The sequence below is a fragment of the Oncorhynchus kisutch genome, linkage group LG14, assembly GCF_002021735.2.
Source record: "Oncorhynchus kisutch isolate 150728-3 linkage group LG14, Okis_V2, whole genome shotgun sequence".
Taxonomy (NCBI): Eukaryota; Metazoa; Chordata; class Actinopteri; order Salmoniformes; family Salmonidae; genus Oncorhynchus; species Oncorhynchus kisutch.
The window spans coordinates 72,319,281-72,343,260 of NC_034187.2; the positions used below are offsets into that span (position 1 = coordinate 72,319,281).

General features: G+C 50.1%; 1 protein-coding gene across 1 annotated transcript in view; it reads left to right on the plus strand.

Moving 5' to 3' along the window:
• Nucleotides 1-23,980, plus strand: part of LOC109904661 (HEPACAM family member 2-like) — a 48,315-nt gene that overhangs the window by 15,843 nt on the left and 8,492 nt on the right. Inside the window, exons 2-3 of the mRNA XM_020501846.2 lie at nt 21,014-21,373; nt 22,562-22,846. Of these exons, the coding sequence (XP_020357435.1) occupies nt 21,014-21,373; nt 22,562-22,846 (645 nt within the window). The remainder of the gene's footprint in view (nt 1-21,013; nt 21,374-22,561; nt 22,847-23,980) is intronic.

Genomic DNA, 23,980 nt, shown 5'->3' on the forward strand with positions numbered 1-23,980 from the left:
TCCTCTATAATGCTCTGTCTCACCCCTCCTCCCCTACTCTATAATGCTCTGTCTCACCCCTTCCTCCCCTAATCTATAATGCTCTGTCTCACCCCTTCCTTCGTTCTTCTATAATGCTCTGTCTCACCCCTTCCTCCCCTCCTCTATAATGCTCTGTCTCACCCCTTCCTCCCCTCCTCTATAATGCTCTGTCTCACCCCTTCCTTCCTTCTTCTATAATGCTCTGTCTCACTCACCCCTTCCTCCCCTCCTCTATAATGCTCTGTCTCACCCCTTCCTCCCCTCTCTATAATGTTCTGTCTCACCCCTTCCTCTCCCTCCTCTATAATGCTCTGTCTCACCCCTTCCTCCCCTACTCTCTAATGCTCTGTCTCACCCCTTCCTCCCTCCTCTATAATGCTCTGTCTCACCCCTTCCTCCCTCTCTCTATAATGCTCCTCTCACCCCTTCCTCCCATCCTCTATAATGCTCTGTCTCACCCCTCCCCTCCTCTATAATGTTCTGTCTCACCCCTCCCCTACTCTATAATGCTCTGTCTCACCCCTTCCTCCCCTCCTCTATAATGCTCTGTCTCATCCCCCACCTCCCCTACTCTATAATGCTCTGTCTCACCCCTTCCTCCCCTACTCTATAATGTTCTGTCTCACCCCTTCCTCCCCTCCTCTATAATGCTCTGTCTCACCCCTTCTTCCTTCTTCTATAATGCTCTGTCTCACCCCTTCCTTCCCTCCTCTATAATGCTCTGTCTCACCCCTTCCTCCCCTCCTCTATAATGCTCTGTCTCACTCTCTCACCCCTTCTCCCCTCCTCTATAATGCTCTGTCTCACCCCTTCCTCCCTCCTCTATAATGCTCTGTCTCACCCCCTTCCTTCCTTCTCTATAATGCTCTGTCTCACCCCTTCCTTCCCTCCTATATAATGCTCTGTCTCACCCCTCCTTCCTTCTTCTATAATGCTCTGTCTCACCCCTTCCTTCCTTCCTCTATAATGCTCTGTCTCACCCCTTCCTCCCTCCTCTATAATGCTCTGTCTCACCCCTTCCTTCCTTCTCTATAATGCTCTGTCTCACCCCTTCCTCCCCTCCTCTATAATGCTCTGTCTCACCCCTTCCTTCCTTCTTCTATAATGTTCTGTCTCACCCCTCCCCTACTCTATAATGCTCTGTCTCACCCCTTCCTCCCCTCCTCTATAATGCTCTGTCTCACCCCTTCCTCCCCTACTCTATAATGCTCTGTCTCACCCCTTCCTCCCCTACTCTATAATGCTCTGTCTCACCCCTTCCTCCCCTCCTCTATAATGCTCTGTCTCACCCCTTCCTTCCTTCTTCTCTAATGCTCTGTCTTACCCCTTCCTCCCCTCCTCTGTAATGCTCTGTCTCACCCCTTCCTCCCCTACTCTATAATGCTCGTCTCTCACCCCTCCTCCCCTACTCTATAATGTCTGTCTCACCCCTTCCTCCCTCCTCTATAATGCTCTGTCTCATCCCTTCCTCCCCTCCTCTATAATGCTCTGTCTCACCCCTTCCTCCCCTCCTCTATAATGCTCTGTCTCACCCTTCCTTCCTTCTTCTATAATGTTCTCTGTCTCACCCCCTCCCTACTCTATAATGCTCTGTCTCACCCCTTCCTCCCCTCCTCTATAATGCTCTGTCTCACCCCTTCCTCCCCTACTCTATAATGCTCTGTCTCACCCCTTCCTCCCCTACTCTATAATGTTCTGTCTCACCCCTTCCTCCCCTCCTCTATAATGCTCTGTCTCACCCCTTCCTCTTCTATAATGCTCTGTCTCACCCCTTCCTCCCCTCCTCTTAATGCTCTGTCTCACCCTTCCTCCCCTACTCTATAATGCTCTGTCTCACCCCTTCCTCCCCTACTCTATAATGTCTGTCTCACCCCTTCCTCCCCTCCTCTATAATGCTCTGTCTCACCCCTTCCTTCCTTCTTCTATAATGCTGCTCTGTCTCACCCCTTCCTCCCCTCCTCTATAATGCTCTGTCTCACCCCTTCCTCCCCTCCTCTATAATGCTCTGTCTCACCCCTTCCTCCTTCTTCTATAATGCTCTGTCTCACCCCTTCCTCCCTCCTCTATAATGCTCTGTCTCACCCCTTCCTCCCCTACTCTATAATGTTCTGTCTCACCCCTTCCTCCCCTCCTCTATAATGCTCTGTCTCACCCCTTCCTCCCTCTACTCTATAATGCTCTGTCTCACCCCCCTTCCTCCCCTCCTCTATAATAATCTCTCTCTCACCCCTTCCCCCCTCCTCTATAATGCTCTCTCTCACCCCTTCCTCCCTACTCTATAATGCTCTGTCTCACCCCTCCCCTCCTCTATAATGCTCTGTCTCTCACCCCTCCCTCCTCTATAATGCTCTGTCTCACCCCTTCCTCCCCTCCTCTATAATGCTCTGTCTCACCCCTTCCTCCCCTCTCTATAATGCTCTGTCTCACCCCTTCCTCCCTCCTCTATAATGTTCTGTCTCACCCCTTCCTCCCCTCCTCTATAATGCTCTGTCTCACCCCTTCCTTCCTTCTTCTATAATGCTCTGTCTCACCCTCTCCTTCACCCCTTCCTTCCCCTCCTCTATAATGCTCTGTCTCACCCCTTCCTCCCCTCCTCTATAATGCTCTGTTCACCCATTCCTCCTTCCTCCCCTCCTCTATAATGCTCTGTCTCACCCTTCCTCCTCCCCTCCTCTATAATGCTCTGTCTCATCCCCCTTCCTTCTTCTTCTATAATGCTCTGTGTCACCCCTTCCTTCCCTCCTATATAATGCTCTGTCTCACCCCTTCCTTCCTTCTCCTCTTCTCTATGCTCTGTCTCACCCCTTCCTTCCCTCCTCTATAATGCTCTGTCTCACCCCTTCCTTCCTTCTTCTATAATGCTCTGTCTCACCCCTTCCTCCCCTCCTCTATAATGCTCTGTCTCACCCTTCCTTCCTCTTCTATAATGCTCTGTCTCACCCCTTCCTCCCCTCCTCTATAATGCTCTGTCTCACCCCTTCCTTCCTTCTTCTATATGTTCTGNTTCCTTCCTTCTTATAATGCTCTGTCTCACCCCTTCCTTCCCCTCCACTATAATGCTCTGTCTCACCCCTTCCTCCCTCTATCTATAATGCTCTGTCTCACCCCTTCCTTCCCTACTCTATAATGCTCTGTCTCCACCCCTCCTTCCCTCCTCTATAATGCTCTGTCTCACCCCTTCCTCCCCTCCTCTATAATGCTCTGTCTCACCCCTTCCTCCCTCCTCTATAATGCTCTGTCTCACCCCTTCCTCCCCTCCTCTATAATGCTCTGTCTCACCCCTTCCTTCCTTCTCTATAATGCTCTGTCTCACCCCTTCCTTCCCTCTTCTATAATGCTCTGTCTCACCCCTTCCTCCTCTCCTCTATAATGCTCTGTCTCACACCCTTCCTCCCTACTCTATAATGCTCTGTCTCGTCTCACCCTCCTCCCCCTCCTCTATAATGCTCTGTCTCACCCCTTCCTCCCCTCCTCTATAATGCTCTGTCTCACCCCTTCCTCCCCTCCTCTATAATCCTCTGTCTGTCTCACCCCTTCCTCCCCTACTCTATATGCTCTGTCTCACCCCTCCCCCCTCCTCTATAATGCTCTGTCTCACCCCCTTCCCCCCTCCTCATATAATGCTCTGTCTCACCCCCCTTCCCTCCCCTCCTCTATAATGCTCTGTCTCACCCCTTCCTCCCCTCCTCTATAATGCTCTGTCTCACCCCTTCCTCCCCTCCTCTATAATGCTCTGTCTCACCCCTTCCTCCCCTCCTCTATAATCCTCTGTCTCGTCTCACCCCTCCTCCCCTCCTCTATAATGCTCTGTCTCACCCTTCCTTCCCTCCTCTATAATGCTCTGTCTCACCCTTCCTTCCCTCTCTATAATGCTCTGTCTCACCCCCTCCTCCCCTCCTCTATAATGCTCTGTCTCACCCCTTCCTCCCCTCCTCTATAATGCTCTGTCTCACCCCTTCCTTCCTTCTTCTATAATGCTCTGTCTCACCCCTTCCTTCCTCCTCTATAATGCTCTGTCTCGTCTCACCAACCCCCTTCCTCCCTCCTCTATAATGCTCTGTCTCACCCCTTCCTCCCCTCCTCTAATGCTCTCTCTCACACCCCTTCCTCCCCTCCTCTATAATGCTCTGTCTCACCCCTTCCTCCCTCCTCTATATGCTCTGTCTCACCCCTTCCTTCCTTATCTATAATGCTCTGTCTCACCCCTTCCTTCCCTCCTCTATAATGCTCTGTCTCGTCTCACCCTTCCTCCTCTCATCTATAATGCTCTGTCTCACCCCTTCCTTCCTTCTTCTATAATGCTCTGTCTCACCCCTTCCTTCCCTACTCTATAATGCTCTGTCTCACCCCTACCTTCCTTCTTCTATATATGCTCTGTCTCACCCCTTCCTCCCTCCTCTATAATGCTCTGTCTCACCCCTTCCTTCCTTCTTCTATAATGCTCTGTCTCACCCCTTCCTTCCTTCTTCTATAATGCTCTGTGTCTCACCCCTTCCTTCCTTCTATCTATATGCTCTGTCTCACCCCTTCCTCCTCCTCTATAATGCTCTCTCTCACCCCTTCTTCCCTCATCTATAATGCTCTGTCTCACCCCTTCCTCCCCTCCTCTATAATGCTCTGTCTCATCCCTTCCTTCCCTCCTCTATAATGCTCTGTCTCACCCCTTCCTTCCTCTCTATAATGCTCTGTCTCACCCCTTCCTCCCCTCCTCTATAATGTTCTGTCTCACCCCTCCTACTCTATAATGCTCTGTCTCACCCCTTCCTCCCCCCTCTATAATGCTCTGTCTCACCCCTTCCTTCCCTCCTCTATAATGCTCTGTCTCACCCCTTCCTTCCCTCCTCTATAATGCTCTGTCTCACCCCTTCCTTCCCTCCTCTATAATGTCTCTGTCTCACCCCTTCCTTCCCTCCTCTATAATGCTCTGTCTCACCCCTTCCTTCCCTCCTCTATAATGCTCTGTCTCACCCCTTCCTTCCCTCCTCTATAATGCTCTGTCTCACCCCTTCCTCCTCCTCTATAATGCTCTGTCTCACCCCTTCCTTCCCTCCTATAATGCTTCTGTCTCACCCCTTCCTTCTACCTATAATGCTCTGTCTCACCCCTTCCTTCCCTCCTCTATAATGCTCTGTCTCACCCTTCCTCCCCTCCTCTATAATGCTCTGTCTCACCCCTTCCTTCCTCCTCTATAATGCTCTGTCTCATCCCTTCCTCCCCTCCTCTATAATGCTCTGTCTCACCCCTTCCTTCCCTCCTCTATAATGCTCTGTCTCACCCCTTCCTTCCTCCTCTAATGCTCTGTCTCACCCCTTCCTCCCTCCTCTATAATGCTCTGTCTCACCCTTCCTTCCCTCCTCTATAATGCTCTGTCTCACCCTTCCTTCCTCCTCTATAATGCTCTGTCTCACCCCTTCCTCCCTCCTCTATAATGCTCTGTCTCACCCCTTCCTTCCCTCCTCTATAATGCTCTGTCTCACCCTCTTCCCTCCTCTATAATGCTCTGTCTCACCCCTTCCTTCCCTCCTCTATAATGCTCTGTCTCACCCCTTCCTCCCTCCTCTATAATGCTCTGTCTCACACCCCTTCCTCCCCTCCTCTATAATGCTCTGTCTCACCCCTTCCTCCCCTCCTCTATAATGCTCTGTCTCACCCCTTCCTTCCTTCTTCTATAATGCTCTGTCTCACCCCTTCCTTCCCTCTTCTATAATGCTCTGTCTCACCCCTTCCTCCCTCCTCTATAATGCTCTGTCTCACCCCTTCCTCCCCTACTCTATAATCTCTGTCTCGTCTCACCCCTTCCTCCCTCCTCTATAATGCTCTGTCTCACCCCTCCTCCCCTCCTCTATAATGCTCTGTCTCACCCCTTCCTCCCTCCTCTATAATGCCTCTGTCTCACCCCTTCCTCCCCTACTCTATAATGCTCTGTCTCACCCCTTCCTCCCCTCCTCTATAATGCTCTGTCTCACCCCTTCCTCCCCTCCTCTATAATGCTCTGTCTCACCCCTTCCTTCCCTTCTTCTAATAATGCTCTGTCTCAATCCCTTCCTTCCTCCTCTATAATATGCTCTGTCTGCAACCCCTTCCCTCCTCCTTCCCTCCTATATGCTCTGTCCTCACCCCTTCCTCCTCCCTCCTCTATAATGCTTCTGGATCTACCCCTTCACTCCGTCTTCTATAATGCTCTGTCTCACACCTTCCTTCCCTCTTCTATAATCCTCTCGCGTCTCACACCTCATTCCTTCGCCGTCTCGATAGAATGCTCTGTCTAAAACCCCTATCCTTCCCTCTTCTATAATGCTTCTGTCTCATCACCCCTTCCTTCCTCCTCTATAATACATGGCTCTTGTCTCACCCCGTTCCCTTCCTTCTATCTATAATGCTCTGTCTCACCCCTGTCTCCCCGCCCGTCTTAAATGCTCTGTCTCACCCCCTTCCTTCCTTCTTCTATAATGTTCCTGTCTCACCCCTCCCCTACTCTATAATGCTCTGTCCTCACCCCTTCCTTCCCCCCTACTCTATAATGCTCTTCTCACCCCTTCCTACCCTAATCTTAATAATGCTCTGTCTCATCACCCCTTCCCTTCGTTCTTCTATAAGCTCTGTGCTCACCCCTTCCTCCCCTCCCTCTATAATGCTTCTGTCTCAACCCCTCCCCTCCTCTATAATGCTCTGTCTCACTCCCCTGTCCTCCCTTCCTCCCCTACTCTATAGATGCTCTGATCCCCTCACCCCTTCCCTCGCCCTAATCTATAATGCTCCTGTCCTCACCCCTTCCTTCGTTCTTCTATAAATGCTCTGTCTCACCCCTTCCTCCCCCTCCTCTATATATGCTCTGTCTCACCCCCTTCCTCCCCTCCTCTATAATGCTCTGTCTCACCCCTTCCTTCCTTCTTCTATAATGCTCTGTCTCACCCCTTCCTCCCCTCCTCTATAATGCTCTGTCTCAACCCCTTCCTCCCCTACTCTATAATGTTCTGTCTCACCCCTTCCTCCCCCTCCTCTATAATGCTCTGTCTCACCCCTTCCTCCCCTACTCTATAATGCTCTGTCTCACCCCTTCCTCCCCTCCTCTATAATGCTCTCTCTCACCCCTTCCTCCCCTACTCTATAATGCTCTCTCTCACCCCTCCCTCCATACTCTATAATGCTCTGTCTCACCCCTCCCCTACTCTATAATGTTCTGTCTCACCCCTCCCCTACTCTATAATGCTCTGTCTCACCCCTTCCTCCCCTCCTCTATAATGCTCTGTCTCACCCCAACCTCCCCTACTCTATAATGCTCTGTCTCACCCCTTCCTCCCCTACTCTATAATGTTCTGTCTCACCCCTTCCTCCCCTCCTCTATAATGCTCTGTCTCACCCCTTCCTTCCTTCTTCTATAATGCTCTGTCTCACCCCTTCCTTCCCTCCTCTATAATGCTCTGTCTCACCCCTTCCTCCCCTCCTCTATAATGCTCTGTCTCACCCCTTCCTCCCCTCCTCTATAATGCTCTGTCTCACCCCTTCCTCCCCTCCTCTATAATGCTCTGTCTCACCCCTTCCTTCCTTCTTCTATAATGCTCTGTCTCACCCCTTCCTTCCCTCCTATATAATGCTCTGTATCACCCCTTCCTTCCTTCTTCTATAATGCTCTGTCTCACCCCTTCCTTCCTTCTTCTATAATGCTCTGTCTCACCCCTTCCTCCCCTCCTCTATAATGCTCTGTCTCACCCCTTCCTTCCTTCTTCTATAATGCTCTGTCTCACCCCTTCCTCCCCTCCTCTATAATGCTCTGTCTCACCCCTTCCTTCCTTCTTCTATAATGTTCTGTCTCACCCCTCCCCTACTCTATAATGTTCTGTCTCACCCCTTCCTCCCCTCCTCTATAATGCTCTGTCTCACCCCTTCCTCCCCTACTCTATAATGCTCTGTCTCACCCCTTCCTCCCCTACTCTATAATGTTATGTCTCACCCCTTCCTCCCCTCCTCTATAATGCTCTGTCTCACCCCTTCCTTCCTTCTTCTCTAATGCTCTGTCTTACCCCTTCCTCCCCTCCTCTGTAATGCTCTGTCTCACCCCTTCCTCCCCTACTCTATAATGCTCTGTCTCACCCCTTCCTCCCCTACTCTATAATGTTCTGTCTCACCCCTTCCTCCCCTCCTCTATAATGCTCTGTCTCATCCCTTCCTCCCCTCCTCTATAATGCTCTGTCTCACCCCTTCCTCCCCTCCTCTATAATGCTCTGTCTCACCCCTTCCTTCCTTCTTCTATAATGTTCTGTCTCACCCCTCCCCTACTCTATAATGTTCTGTCTCACCCCCTTCCTCCCCTCCTCTATAATGCTCTGTCTCACCCCTTCCTCCCCTACTCTATAATGCTCTGTCTCACCCCTTCCTCCCCTACTCTATAATGTTCTGTCTCACCCCTTCCTCCCCTCCTCTATAATGCTCTGTCTCACCCCTTCCTTCTTCTATAATGCTCTGTCTCACCCCTTCCTCCCCTCCTCTGTAATGCTCTGTCTCACCCCTTCCTCCCCTACTCTATAATGCTCTGTCTCACCCCTTCCTCCCCTACTCTATAATGTTCTGTCTCACCCCTTCCTCCCCTCCTCTATAATGCTCTGTCTCACCCCTTCCTTCCTTCTTCTATAATGCTCTGTCTCACCCCTTCCTCCCCTCCTCTATAATGCTCTGTCTCACCCCTTCCTCCCCTCCTCTATAATGCTCTGTCTCACCCCTTCCTTCCTTCTTCTATAATGCTCTGTCTCACCCCTTCCTCCCCTCCTCTATAATGCTCTGTCTCACCCCTTCCTCCCCTACTCTATAATGTTCTGTCTCACCCCTTCCTCCCCTCCTCTATAATGCTCTGTCTCACCCCTTCCTCCCCTACTCTATAATGCTCTGTCTCACCCCTTCCTCCCCTCCTCTATAATGCTCTCTCTCACCCCTTCCTCCCCTACTCTATAATGCTCTCTCTCACCCCTTCCTCCCATACTCTATAATGCTCTGTCTCACCCCTCCCCTACTCTATAATGTTCTGTCTCACCCCCTCCCCTACTCTATAATGCTCTGTCTCACCCCTTCCTCCCCTCCTCTATAATGCTCTGTCTCACCCCTTCCTCCCCTACTCTATAATGCTCTGTCTCACCCCTTCCTCCCCTACTCTATAATGTTCTGTCTCACCCCTTCCTCCCCTCCTCTATAATGCTCTGTCTCACCCCTTCCTTCCTTCTTCTATAATGCTCTGTCTCACCCCTTCCTTCCCTCCTCTATAATGCTCTGTCTCAACCCCTTCCTCCCCTCCTCTATAATGCTCTGTCTCACCCATTCCTCCCCTCCTCTATAATGCTCTGTCTCACCCCTTCCTCCCCTCCTCTATAATGCTCTGTCTCACCCCTTCCTTCCTTCTTCTATAATGCTCTGTGTCACCCCTTCCTTCCCTCCTATATAATGCTCTGTCTCACCCCTTCCTTCCTTCTTCTATAATGCTCTGTCTCACCCCTTCCTTCCCTCCTCTATAATGCTCTGTCTCACCCCTTCCTTCCTTCTTCTATAATGCTCTGTCTCACCCCTTCCTCCCCTCCTCTATAATGCTCTGTCTCACCCCTTCCTTCCTTCTTCTATAATGCTCTGTCTCACCCCTTCCTCCCCTCCTCTATAATGCTCTGTCTCACCCCTTCCTTCCTTCTTCTATAATGTTCTGTCTCACCCCCTCCCCTACTCTATAATGTTCTGTCTCACCCCTTCCTCCCCTCCTCTATAATGCTCTGTCTCACCCCTTCCTCCCCTACTCTATAATGCTCTGTCTCACCCCTTCCTCCCCTACTCTATAATGTTATGTCTCACCCCTTCCTCCCCTCCTCTATAATGCTCTGTCTCACCCCTTCCTTCCTTCTTCTATAATGCTCTGTCTTACCCCTTCCTCCCCTCCTCTGTAATGCTCTGTCTCACCCCTTCCTCCCCTACTCTATAATGATCTGTCTCACCCCTTCCTCCCCCTACTCTATAATGCTCTGTCTCACCCCTTCCTCCCCTCCTCTATAATGCTCTGTCTCACCCCTTCCTTCCTTCTTCTATAATGTTCTGTCTCACCCCTCCCCTACTCTATAATGTTCTGTCTCACCCCTTCCTTCCTTCTTCTATAATGCTCTGTCTTACCCCTTCCTCCCCTCCTCTGTAATGCTCTGTCTCACCCCTTCCTCCCCTACTCTATAATGCTCTGTCTCACCCCTTCCTCCCCTACTCTATAATGTTCTGTCTCACCCCTTCCTCCCCTCCTCTATAATGCTCTGTCTCACCCCTTCCTTCCTTCTTCTATAATGCTCTGTCTCACCCCTTCCTCCCCTCCTCTATAATGCTCTGTCTCACCCCTTCCTCCCCTCCTCTATAATGCTCTATCTCACCCCTTCCTTCCTTCTTCTATAATGCTCTGTCTCACCCCTTCCTCCCCTCCTCTATAATGCTCTGTCTCACCCTTCCTCCCCTACTCTATAATGTTCTGTCTCAGCCCTTCCTCCCCTCCTCTATAATGCTCTGTCTCACCCCTCCCTTCCTTCTTCTATAATGCTCTGTCTCACCCCTTCCTCCCCTCCTCTATAATGCTCTGTCTCACCCCTTCCTCCCCTTCTCTATAATGCTCTGTCTCACCCCTTCCTCCCCTCTTCTATAATGCTCTGTCTCACCCCTTCCTCCCCTCCTCTATAATGCTCTGTCTCACCCCTTCCTCCCCTCCTCTATAATGCTCTGTCTCATCCCTTCCTCCCCTCCTCTATAATGCTCTGTCTCACCCCTTCCTCCCCTCCTCTATAATGCTCTGTCTCACCCCTTCCTCCCCTCTTCTATAATGCTCTGTCTCACCCCTTCCTCCCCTCCTCTATAATGCCCTGTCTCACCCCTTCCTCCCCTCCTCTATAATGCTCTGTCTCATCCCTTCCTCCCCTCCTCTATAATGCTCTGTCTCACCCCTTCCTTCCCTACTCTATAATGCTCTGTCTCACCCCTTCCTTCCCTCCTCTATAATGCTCTGTCTCATCCCTTCCTCCCCTCCTCTATAATGCTCTGTCTCACCCCTTCCTCCACTCCTCTATAATGCTCTGTCTCACCCCTTCCTTCCCTACTCTATAATGCTCTGTCTCACCCCTTCCTTCCCTACTCTATAATGCTCTGTCTCACCCCTTCCTCCCCTCCTCTATAATGCTCTGTCTCACCCCTTCCTTCCTTCTTCTATAATGCTCTGTCTCACCCCTTCCTTCCCTCCTCTATAATGCTCTGTCTCACCCCTTCCTCCCCTCATCTATAATGCTCTGTCTCACCCCTTCCTTCCTTCTTCTATAATGCTCTGTCTCACCCCTTCCTTCCCTACTCTATAATGCTCTGTCTCACCCCTTCCTCCCCTTCTCTGTAATGCTCTGTCTCACCCCTTCCTCCCCTCATCTATAATGCTCTGTCTCACCCCTTCCTTCCCTACTCTATAATGCTCTGTCTCCCCCTTCCTCCCCCCTCTATAATGCTCTGTCTCACCCCTTCCTTCCCTCCTCTATAATGCTCTGTCTCACCCCTTCCTTCCTTCTTCTATAATGCTCTGTCTCACCCCTTCCTTCCCTCCACTATAATGCTCTGTCTCACCCCTTCCTCCTCTCATCTATAATGCTCTGTCTCACCCCTTCCTTCCCTACTCTATAATGCTCTGTCTCACCCCTTCCTTCCCTCCTCTATAATGCTCTGTCTCACCCCTTCCTCCCCTCCTCTATATCGCTCTGTCTCACCCCTTCCTCCCCTCCTCTATAATGCTCTGTCTCACCCCTTCCTCCCCTCCTCTATAATGCTCTGTCTCACCCCTTCCTTCCTTCTTCTATAATGCTCTGTCTCACCCCTTCCTTCCTTCTTCTATAATGCTCTGTCTCACCCCTTCCTCCTCTCATCTATAATGCTCTGTCTCACCCCTTCCTCCCCTACTCTATAATCCTCTGTCTCGTCTCACCCCTTCCTCCCCTCCTCTATAATGCTCTGTCTCACCCCTTCCTCCCCTCCTCTATAATGCTCTGTTTCACCCCTTCCTCCCCTCCTCTATAATCCTCTGTCTCGTCTCACCCCTTCCTCCCCTACTCTATAATGCTCTGTCTCACCCCTTCCTCCCCTCCTCTATAATGCTCTGTCTCACCCCTTCCTCCCCTCCTCTATAATGCTCTGTCTCACCCCTTCCTCCCCTCCTCTATAATGCTCTGTCTCACCCCTTCCTCCCCTCCTCTATAATGCTCTGTCTCACCCCTTCCTCCCCTCCTCTGTAATGCTCTGTCTCACCCCTTCCTCCCCTCCTCTATAATCCTCTGTCTCGTCTCACCCCTTCCTCCCCTCCTCTATAATGCTCTGTCTCACCCCTTCCTTCCCTCCTCTATAATGCTCTGTCTCATCCCTTCCTTCCCTCCTCTATAATGCTCTGTCTCACCCCTTCCTCCCCTCCTCTATAATGCTCTGTCTCACCCCTTCCTCCCCTCCTCTATAATGCTCTGACTCACCCCCTTCCTTCCTTCTTCTATAATGCTCTGTCTCACCCCTTCCTTCCCTCCTCTATAATGCTCTGTCTCGTCTCACCCTTCCTCCCCCTCCTCTATAATGCTCTGTCTCACCCCTTCCTCCCCTCCTCTATAATGCTCTCTCTCACCCCTTCCTCCCCTCCTCTATAATGCTCTGTCTCACCCCTTCCTCCCCTCCTCTATAATGCTCTGTCTCACCCCTTCCTTCCTTATTCTATAATGCTCTGTCTCACCCCTTCCTTCCCTCCTCTATAATGCTCTGTCTCGTCTCACCCCTTCCTCCTCTCATCTATAATGCTCTGTCTCACCCCTTCCTTCCTTCTTCTATAATGCTCTGTCTCACCCCTTCCTCCCCTACTCTATAATGCTCTGTCTCGCCCCTACCTTCCTTCTTCTATAATGCTCTGTCTCACCCCTTCCTCCCCTCCTCTATAATGCTCTGTCTCACCCCTTCCTTCCTTCTTCTATAATGCTCTGTCTCACCCCTTCCTTCCTTCTTCTATAATGCTCTGTCTCACCCCTTCCTTCCTTCTTCTATAATGCTCTGTCTCACCCCTTCCTCCCCTCCTCTATAATGCTCTCTCTCACCCCTTCCTTCCCTCATCTATAATGCTCTGTCTCACCCCTTCCTCCCCTCCTCTATAATGCTCTGTCTCATCCCTTCCTTCCCTCCTCTATAATGCTCTGTCTCACCCCTTCCTTCCCTCCTCTATAATGTTCTGTCTCACCCCTTCCTCCCCTCCTCTATAATGTTCTGTCTCACCCCTCCCCTACTCTATAATGCTCTGTCTCACCCCTTCCTCCCCTCCTCTATAATGCTCTGTCTCACCCCTTCCTTCCCTCCTCTATAATGCTCTGTCTCACCCCTTCCTTCCCTCCTCTATAATGCTCTGTCTCACCCCTTCCTTCCCTCCTCTATAATGCTCTGTCTTACCCCTTCCTTCCCTCCTCTATAATGCTCTGTCTCACCCCTTCCTTCCCTCCTCTGTAATGCTCTGTCTCACCCCTTCCTTCCCTCCTCTGTAATGCTCTGTCTCACCCCTTCCTTCCCTCCTCTGTAATGCTCTGTCTCACCCCTTCCTTCCCTCCTCTATAATGCTCTGTCTCATCCCTTCCTTCCCTCCTCTATAATGCTCTGTCTCATCCCTTCCTTCCCTCCTCTATAATGCTCTGTCTCATCCCTTCCTCCCCTCCTCTATAATGCTCTGTCTGACCCCTTCCTTCCCTCCTCTATAATGCTCTGTCTCATCCCTTCCACCCCTCCTCTATAATGCTCTGTCTCACCCCTTCCTTCCCTCCTCTATAATGCTCTGTCTCATCCCTTCCTTCCCTCCTCTGTAATGCTCTGTCTCACCCCTTCCTTCCCTCCTCTGTAATGCTCTGTCTCACCCCTTCCTTCCCTCCTCTGTAATGCTCTGTCTCACCCCTTCCTTCCCTCCTCTATAATGCTCTGTCTCATCCCTTCCTTCCCTCCTCTATAATGCTCTGTCTCACCCCTTCCTTCCCTCCTCTATAATGCTCTGTCTCCCCCTTCCTTCCCTCCTCTATAATGCTCTGTCTCACCCCTTCCTTCCCTCCTCTATAATGCTCTGTCTCACCCCTTCCTCCCCTCCTCTAATATCGCTCTGTCTCACCCCTTCCTCCCCTCCTCTATAATTGCTCTGTCTCACCCCTTCCTCCCCTCCTCTATAATGCTCTGTCTCACCCCTTCCTTCCTTCTTCTATAATGCTCTGTCTCACCCCTTCCTTCCTTCTTCTATAATGCTCTGTCTCACCCCTTCCTCCTCTCATCTATAATGCTCTGTCTCACCCCTTCCTCCCCTACTCTATAATCCTCTGTCTCGTCTCACCCCTTCCTCCCCTCCTCTATAATGCTCTGTCTCACCCCTTCCTCCCCTCCTCTATAATGCTCTGTTTCACCCCTTCCTCCCCTCCTCTATAATCCTCTGTCTCGTCTCACCCCTTCCTCCCCTACTCTATAATGCTCTGTCTCACCCCTTCCTCCCCTCCTCTATAATGCTCTGTCTCACCCCTTCCTCCCCTCCTCTATAATGCTCTGTCTCACCCCTTCCTCCCCTCCTCTATAATCCTCTGTCTCGTCTCACCCCTTCCTCCCCTCCTCTATAATGCTCTGTCTCACCCCTTCCTTCCCTCCTCTATAATGCTCTGTCTCATCCCTTCCTTCCCTCCTCTATAATGCTCTGTCTCACCCCTTCCTCCCCTCCTCTATAATGCTCTGTCTCACCCCTTCCTCCCCTCCTCTATAATGCTCTGACTCACCCCTTCCTTCCTTCTTCTATAATGCTCTGTCTCACCCCTTCCTTCCCTCCTCTATAATGCTCTGTCTCGTCTCACCCCTTCCTCCCCTCCTCTATAATGCTCTGTCTCACCCCTTCCTCCCCTCCTCTATAATGCTCTCTCTCACCCCTTCCTCCCCTCCTCTATAATGCTCTGTCTCACCCCTTCCTCCCCTCCTCTATAATGCTCTGTCTCACCCCTTCCTTCCTTATTCTATAATGCTCTGTCTCACCCTTCCTTCCCTCCTCTATAATGCTCTGTCTCGTCTCACCCCCTTCCTCCTCTCATCTATAATGCTCTGTCTCACCCCTTCCTTCCTTCTTCTATAATGCTCTGTCTCACCCCATCCTCCCCTACTCTATAATGCTCTGTCTCGCCCCTACCTTCCTTCTTCTATAATGCTCTGTCTCACCCCTTCCTCCCCTCCTCTATAATGCTCTGTCTCACCCCTTCCTTCCTTCTTCTATAATGCTCTGTCTCACCCCTTCCTTCCTTCTTCTATAATGCTCTGTCTCACCCCTTCCTTCCTTCTTCTATAATGCTCTGTCTCACCCCTTCCTCCCCTCCTCTATAATGCTCTCTCTCACCCCTTCCTTCCCTCATCTATAATGCTCTGTCTCACCCCTTCCTCCCCTCCTCTATAATGCTCTGTCTCACCCCTTCCTTCCCTCCTCTATAATGCTCTGTCTCACCCCTTCCTTCCCTCCTCTATAATGTTCTGTCTCACCCCTTCCTCCCCTCCTCTATAATGTTCTGTCTCACCCCTCCCCTACTCTATAATGCTCTGTCTCACCCCTTCCTCCCCTCCTCTATAATGCTCTGTCTCACCCCTTCCTTCCCTCCTCTATAATGCTCTGTCTCACCCCTTCCTTCCCTCCTCTATAATGCTTTGTCTCACCCCTTCCTTCCCTCCTCTATAATGCTCTGTCTCACCCCTTCCTTCCCTCCTCTATAATGCTCTGTCTCACCCCTTCCTTCCCTCCTCTATAATGCTCTGTCTCACCCCTTCCTTCCCTCCTCTGTAATGCTCTGTCTCACCCCTTCCTTCCCTCCTCTGTAATGCTCTGTCTCACCCCTTCCTTCCCTCCTCTGTAATGCTCTGTCTCATCCCTTCCTTCCCTCCTCTATAATGCTCTGTCTCATCCCTTCCTTCCCTCCTCTATAATGCTCTGTCTCATCCCTTCTTCCCCTCCTCTATAATGCTCTGTCTCACCCCTTCCTTCCCTCCTCTATAATGCTCTGTCTCATCCCTTCCACCCCTCCTCTATAATGCTCTGTCTCACCCTTCCTTCCCTCCTCTATAATGCTCTGTCTCATCCCTTCCTTCCCTCCTCTGTAATGCTCTGTCTCACCCCTTCCTTCCCTCCTCTGTAATGCTCTGTCTCACCCCTTCCTTCCCTCCTCTGTAATGCTCTGTCTCACCCCTTCCTTCCCTCCTCTATAATGCTCTGTCTCATCCCTTCCTTCCCTCCTCTATAATGCTCTGTCTCACCCCTTCCTTCCCTCCTCTATAATGCTCTGTCTCCCCCTTCCTTCCCTCCTCTATAATGCTCTGTCTCACCCCTTCCTTCCCTCCTCTATAATGCTCTGTCTCACCCCTTCCTTCCCTCCTCTGTAATGCTCTGTCTCACCCCTTCCTTCCCTCCTCTGTAATGCTCTGTCTCACCCCTTCCTTCCCTCCTCTGTAATGCTCTGTCTCACCCCTTCCTTCCCTCCTCTATAATGCTCTGTCTCATCCCTTCCTTCCCTCCTCTATAATGCTCTGTCTCATCCCTTCCTTCCCTCCTCTATAATGCTCTGTCTCATCCCTTCCTCCCCTCCTCTATAATGCTCTGTCTCACCCCTTCCTTTCCTCCTCTATAATGTTCTGTCTCACCCCTCCACTCCTCTATAATGCTCTGTCTCATCCCTTCCTCCTCTCCTCTATAATGCTCTGTCTCACCCCTTCCTTCCCTCCTCTATAATGCTCTGTCTCATCCTTCCTCCCCTCCTCTATAATGCTCTGTCTCACCCCTTCCTTCCCTCCTCTATAATGCTCTGTCTCATCCCTTCCTTCCCTCCTCTATAATGCTCTGTCTCACCCCTTCCTTCCCTCCTCTGTAATGCTCTGTCTCACCCCTTCCTTCCCTCCTCTGTAATGCTCTGTCTCACCCCTTCCTTCCCTCCTCTATAATGCTCTGTCTCATCCCTTCCTTCCCTCCTCTATAATGCTCTGTCTCACCCCTTCCTTCCCTCCTCTATAATGCTCTGTCTCACCCCTTCCTTCCCTCCTCTGTAATGCTCTGTCTCACCCCTTCCTTCCCTCCTCTGTAATGCTCTGTCTCACCCCTTCCTTCCCTCCTCTATAATGCTCTGTCTCATCCCTTCCTTCCCTCCTCTATAATGCTCTGTCTCATCCCTTCCTTCCCTCCTCTATAATGCTCTGTCTCATCCCTTCCTCCCCTCCTCTATAATGCTCTGTCTCACCCCTTCCTTCCCTCCTCTATAATGTTCTGTCTCACCCCTCCCCTCCTCTATAATGCTCTGTCTCATCCCTTCTCCCCTCCTCTATAATGCTCGGTCTCACCCCTTCCTTCCCTCCTCTATAATGCTCTGTCTCATCCCTTCCTCCCCTCCTCTATAATGCTCTGTCTCACCCCTTCCTTCCCTCCTCTATAATGCTCTGTCTCATCCCTTCCTTCCCTCCTCTATAATGCTCTGTCTCACCCACTTCCTTCCCTCCTCTGTAATGCTCTGTCTCACCCCTTCCTTCCCTCCTCTGTAATGCTCTGTCTCACCCCTTCCTCCCTCCTCTATAATGCTCTGTCTCATCCCTTCCTTCCCTCCTCTATAATGCTCTGTCTCATCCCTTCCTTCCCTCCTCTATAATGCTCTGTCTCATCCCTTCCTCCCCTCCTCTATAATGCTCTGTCTCATCCCTTCCTTCCCTCCTCTATAATGCTCTGTCTCACCCCTTCCTCCCCTCCTCTATAATGCTCTGTCTCACCCCTTCCTCCCCCCTCTATAATGCTCTGTCTCACCCCTTCCTCCCCCCTCTATAATGCTCTGTCTCACCCCTTCCTTCCCTCCTCTATAATTCTCTCTCACCCCTTCCTCCCCTCCTCTATAATGCTCTGTCTCACCCCTTCCTTCCCTCCTCTATAATGCTCTGTCTCATCCCTTCCTCCCCTCCTCTGTAATGCTCTGTCTCACCCCTTCCTTCCCTCCTCTGTAATGCTCTGTCTCACCCCTTCCTCCCTCCTCTATAATGCTCTGTCTCATCCCTTCCTTCCCTCCTCTATAATGCTCTGTCTCACCCCTTCCTCCCCTCCTCTATAATGCTCTGTCTCATCCCTTCCTTCCCTCCTCTATAATGCTCTGTCTCACCCCTTCCTTCCCTCCTCTATAATTCTCTGTCTCACCCCTTCCTCCCCTCCTCTATAATGCTCTGTCTCACCCCTTCCTCCCCTCATCTATAATGCTCTGTCTCACCCCTTCCTTCCCTCCTCTATAATGCTCTGTCTCACCCCTTCTTCCCCTCATCTATAATGCTCTGTCTCCACCCCTTCCTTCCCTCCTCTATAATTCTCTGTCTCACCCCTTCCTCCCCTCCTCTATAATGCTCTGTCTCCCCCTTCCTTCCCTCCTCTATAATGCTCTGTCTCACCCCTTTCCTTCCCTCCTCTATAATGCTCTGTCTCACCCCTTCCTTCCCTCCTCTGTAATGCTCTGTCTCACCCCTTCCTTCCCTCCTCTGTAATGCTCTGTCTCACCCCTTCCTTCCCTCCTCTGTAATGCTCTGTCTCACCCCTTCCTTCCCTCCTCTATAATGCTCTGTCTCATCCCTTCCTTCCCTCCTCTATAATGCTCTGTCTCATCCCTTCCTTCCCTCCTCTATAATGCTCTGTCTCATCCCTTCCTCTCCCCTCCTCTATAATGCTCTGTCTCACCCCTTCCTTTCCTCCTCTATAATGTTCTGTCTCACCCCTCCACTCCTCTATAATGCTCTGTCTCATCCCTTCCTCCTCTCCTCTATAATGCTCTGTCTCACCCCTTCCTTCCCTCCTCTATAATGCTCTGTCTCATCCCTTCCTCCCCTCCTCTATAATGCTCTGTCTCACCCCTTCCTTCCCTCCTATAATGCTCTGTCTCATCCCTTCCTTCCCTCCTCTATAATGCTCTGTCTCACCCCTTCCTTCCCTCCTCTGTAATGCTCTGTCTCACCCCTTCCTTCCCTCCTCTGTAATGCTCTGTCTCACCCCTTCCTTCCCTCCTCTATAATGCTCTGTCTCATCCCTTCCTTCCCTCCTCTATAATGCTCTGTCTCACCCCTTCCTTCCCTCCTCTATAATGCTCTGTCTCACCCCTTCCTTCCTCCTCTGTAATGGCTCTGTCTCACCCCCTTCCTTCCCTCCTCTGTAATGCTCTGTCTCACCCCTTCCTTCCCTCCTCTATAATGCTCTGTCTCATCCCTTCCTTCCCTCCTCTATAATGCTCTGTCTCATCCCTTCCTTCCCTCCTCTATAATGCTCTGGTCTCATCCCTCCCTCCCCTCCTCTATAATGGCTCTGTCTCACCCCTTCCTTTCCCTCCTCTATAATGTTCTGTCTCACCCCTCCCTCCTCTATAATGCTCTGTCTCATCCCTTCCTCCCCTCCTCTAATAATGCTCGGTCTCAACCGCCTTCCTTCACCTCCTCCTATAATTGCTCTGTCTCATCCCTCTCCTCCCCCCTCATAATGCTCTTGTTCTCACCCCTTCCTTCCCTCCTCTATAATGCTCTGTCTCATCCCTTCCTTCCCTCCTCTATAATGCTCTGTCTCACCCTTCCTTCCCTCCTCTGTAATGCTCTGTCTCACCCCTTCCTTCCCTCCTCTGTAATGCTCTGTCTCACCCCTTCCTCCCTCCTCTATAATGCTCTGTCTCATCCCTTCCTTCCCTCCTCTATATGCTCTGTCTCATCCCTTCCTTCCCTCCCTTATAATGCTCTGTCTCATCCTTCCTCCCCTCCTCTATTAATGCTCTGTCTCATCCCTTCCTTCCCTCCTCTATAATGCTCTGTCTCACCCCTTCCTCCCCTCCTCTATAATGCTCTGTCTCACCCCTTCCTCCCCCCTCTATAATGCTCTGTCTCACCCCTTCCTCCCCCCTCTATAATGCTCTGTCTCACCCCTTCCTTCCCTCCTCTATAATTCTCTCTCACCCCTTCCTCCCCTCCTCTATAATGCTCTGTCTCACCCCTTCCTTCCCTCCTCTATAATGCTCTGTCTCATCCCTTCCTCCCCTCCTCTATAATGCTCGTCTCACCCCCTTCCTTCCCTCCTCTATAATGCTCTGTCTCATCCCTTCCTTCCCTCCTCTATAATGCTCTGTCTCACCCCTTCCTTCCCTCCTCTGTAATGCTCTGTCTCACCCCTTCCTTCCCTCCTCTGTAATGCTCTGTCTCACCCCTTCCTCCCTCCTCTATAATGCTCTGTCTCATCCCTTCCTTCCCTCCTCTATAATGCTCTGTCTCATCCCTTCCTTCCCTCCTCTATAATGCTCTGTCTCATCCCTTCCTCCCCTCCTCTATAATGCTCTGTCTCATCCCTTCCTTCCCTCCTCTATAATGCTCTGTCTCACCCCTTCCTCCCCTCCTCTATAATGCTCTGTCTCACCCCTTCCTCCCCCCCTCTATAATGCTCTGTCTCACCCCTTCCTCCCCCCTCTATAATGCTCTGTCTCACCCCTTCTTTCCCTCCTCTATAATTCTCTCTCACCCCCTTCCTCCCCTCCTCTATAATGCTCTGTCTCATCCCTTCCTTCCCTCCTCTATAATGCTCTGTCTCACCCCTTCCTTCCCTCCTCTATAATTCTCTGTCTCACCCCTTCCTCCCCTCCTCTATAATGCTCTGTCTCACCCCTTCCTCCCCTCATCTATAATGCTCTGTCTCACCCCTTCCTTCCCTCCTCTATAATGCTCTGTCTCACCCCTTCTTCCCCTCATCTATAATGCTCTGTCTCACCCCTTCCTTCCTTCTTCTATAATGCTCTGTCTCATCCCTTCCTCCCCTCATCTATAATGCTCTGTCTCATCCCTTCCTTCCCTCCTCTATAATGCTCTGTCTCACCCCTTCCTCCCCTCATCTATAATGCTCTGTCTCATCCCTTCCTTCCCTCCTCTATAATGCTCTGTCTCATCCCTTCCTTCCCTCCATCCTCAGAAGTAAACTCAGAGATCGTCCATATTCCGTCCGTGCTCTATGGCGTCAAAGGGAAGTCCCTCCTCCTCTCCGTGGAGACTTACTTCCGATTGGAGGATGTTGAGATCCAGGGCAGCTGGTACCAGACCCGGCCGGGGGGCCCCAAAACCCTGCTGGTGACCTTCCACAACCACACCGCCATCATGCTGGCCTCGATGAGACACAGGAAGCGCTACTTTTTCCAGCCCCCCAACGCCTCTCTCCTGATCTCCAGGCTGGATGAGGCGGCAGAGGGGGACTATCATCTGGACCTGGACATTCACTTCCCCCAGAGACAGGAGCTCGTCAGGGCTGAGAGGACCGTCCACGTCACCGTCGATGGTGAGTTAGTGGACACCAGAGAATCTTATCTGTCAGCCTGAATTATTACAGACAGATTTATTAAAGCAATATAAATATATACATATTAAGAGGGTAATAAATATATTTATTTTAGCCTTTTAAAATCACATCAACTCAAATTGTATTCGTCACACGCGCCGAATACAACTGGTGTAGACCTTACTGTGAAATACTTTACAAGCCCTTAACCAACCAAGCCCTTAACCAACCAAGCCCTTAACCAACCAAGCCCTTAACCACCAATGCAGTTCAAGAAATAGAGTTAAGAAAATATTTACTAAAGAAAATAAAATAAAAAATAAATAAAAAGGAACACAATAAAATAACAATAACAAGGCTGTATACAGGGGGTACAGAGTCAACGTGTGTTAGTGGATTAGAGTGCGTTATTGCATTCATGATGTCATAATGTGTAGTGCTCTAATATACTGTATGTACTCATTCAGTAACTAGGTTCATTCAGTAACTAGGTTCATTCAGTAACTTGGCTCCTACAGTAACTAGGTTAATTAAGTAACTAGGTTCCTTCAGTAACTAGGTTCCTACAGTAGCTAGGTTAATTAAGTAACTTGGCTCCTACAGTAACTAGGTTAATTAAGTAACTAGGTTCCTACAGTAACTAGGTTCCTTCAGTAACTAGGTTCCTACAGTAACTAGGTTCCTACAGTAACTAGGTTCCTTCGGTAACTAGCTTCCTACAGTAACTAGGTTAATTAAGTAACTAGGTTCCTTCAGTAACTAGGTTCCTACAGTAACTAGGTTAATTAAGTAACTAGGTTCCTACAGTAACTAGGTTAATTAAGTAACTAGGTTCCTACAGTAACTAGGTTCCTTCAGTAACTAGGTTCCTACAGTAACTAGGTTCCTACAGTAACTAGGTTCCTTCGGTAACTAGCTTCCTACAGTAACTAGGTTCCTACAGTAACTAGGTTCCTTCAGTAACTAGCTTCCTACAGTAACTAGGTTAATTAAGTAACTAGGTTCCTACAGTAACTAGGTTCCTTCAGTAACTAGGTTCCTACAGTAACTAGGTTCCTTCAGTAACTAGCTTCCTACAGTAACTAGGTTAATTAAGTAACTTGAAAGATATGTACTTTTGTGGCTTGCTTGGCTGCGCTTAATATGTGCCTATCATCATCTTACTGTTTCGTCTCTCCCCTTCTCCAGTACCTGTGTCCACTCCAGTTATCCAGAAGACACCATCTTCTACAGTTGTTGAGGACAAGGAGAACGTGACATGGACCTGTAGGGTGGAGAACGGAACCAGGGTCCAGTACCAGTGGCTGAGGAACAACATGCCCCTAGATGTTAGTGATCGCCATCAGTTTTCCCAGGACAACTCTACTCTGGTGATAAGCCCTGTGAGGAAGAAGGACATTGGACAGTACCGCTGCCTGGCCAGGAACCACATCAGCCAGAGACAGAGCCACACCCTGGACCTCAGTGTCTTCTGTAAGTACTGTCTATAACAGCACATTACTGTAGTTCTGTCTATAACAGCACATTACTGTAGTTCTGTCTATAACAGCACATTACTGTAGTTCTGTCTATAACAGCATATTACTGTAGTTCTGTCTATAACAGCACATTACTGTAGTTCTGTCTATAACAGCACATTACTGTAGTTCTGTCTATAACAGAACATTACTGTAGTTCTGTCTATAACAGCGCGTTACTGTAGTTCTGTCCATAACAGCACATTACTGTAGTTCTGTCTATAACAGCACATTACTGTAGTTCTGTCCATAACAGAACATTACTGTAGTTCTGTCTATAACAGCACATTACTGTAGTTCTGTCTATAACAGCACATTACTGTAGTTCTGTCTATTACTGCACATTATACATGACATTTTTGGTCATTTAGCAGATACTCTTATCCAGAGCGACTTACAGGAGCAATTAGGGTTCAGTGCCATGCTCAAGGGCACAGCAACAGATTTGTTTCACCTAGTCGGCTCGGGGATTCAAACTAGCAACCTTTCAATTACCTGCCCAACAGTCTTAACCACTAGGCTACTTGCCACCACTATAAAAATAACTACTTCACAGACAACTACGTCTCATACAACTACGTCTCATAAAACTACTTCACAGACAACTATGTCTCATACAACTACGTCTCATAAAACTACGCCTCATACAACATGGGTCACAATAGAACATCATGTTTGCTATTCATGAGCTAGTCAATGCAGAATACATGTCAAAATTAATAAACAAGAGCCCGGGGAAAGAACTTAATGACTCAACTTCCCGCACTGTATTTTCCACATTTTACAGAAGTATAAATACTTCCATCCTCCTGGCCTTCTATGAGTAATACCAGTATGGAAATTCAAACCATAAGAGAGCTCAGTGAGGTCTGAAAACAGAAGTGACTGAAATTTGCATGGGAGTCTGACAGAGGCCCACTGTTCTGTGGCAATACTATCATGTCAGTACTGCAGTATCGCTATCGGGCCTCCGTTAGGTTAAGGAAACCAGGCTGGTTGTGGCAGGTTTGGAGGTTAGCCGACGTGGAAGAATACCGTTGACATATGTTCAGTCATGAACCCATTCTACAGTTGAAAACAAGACAAAAAA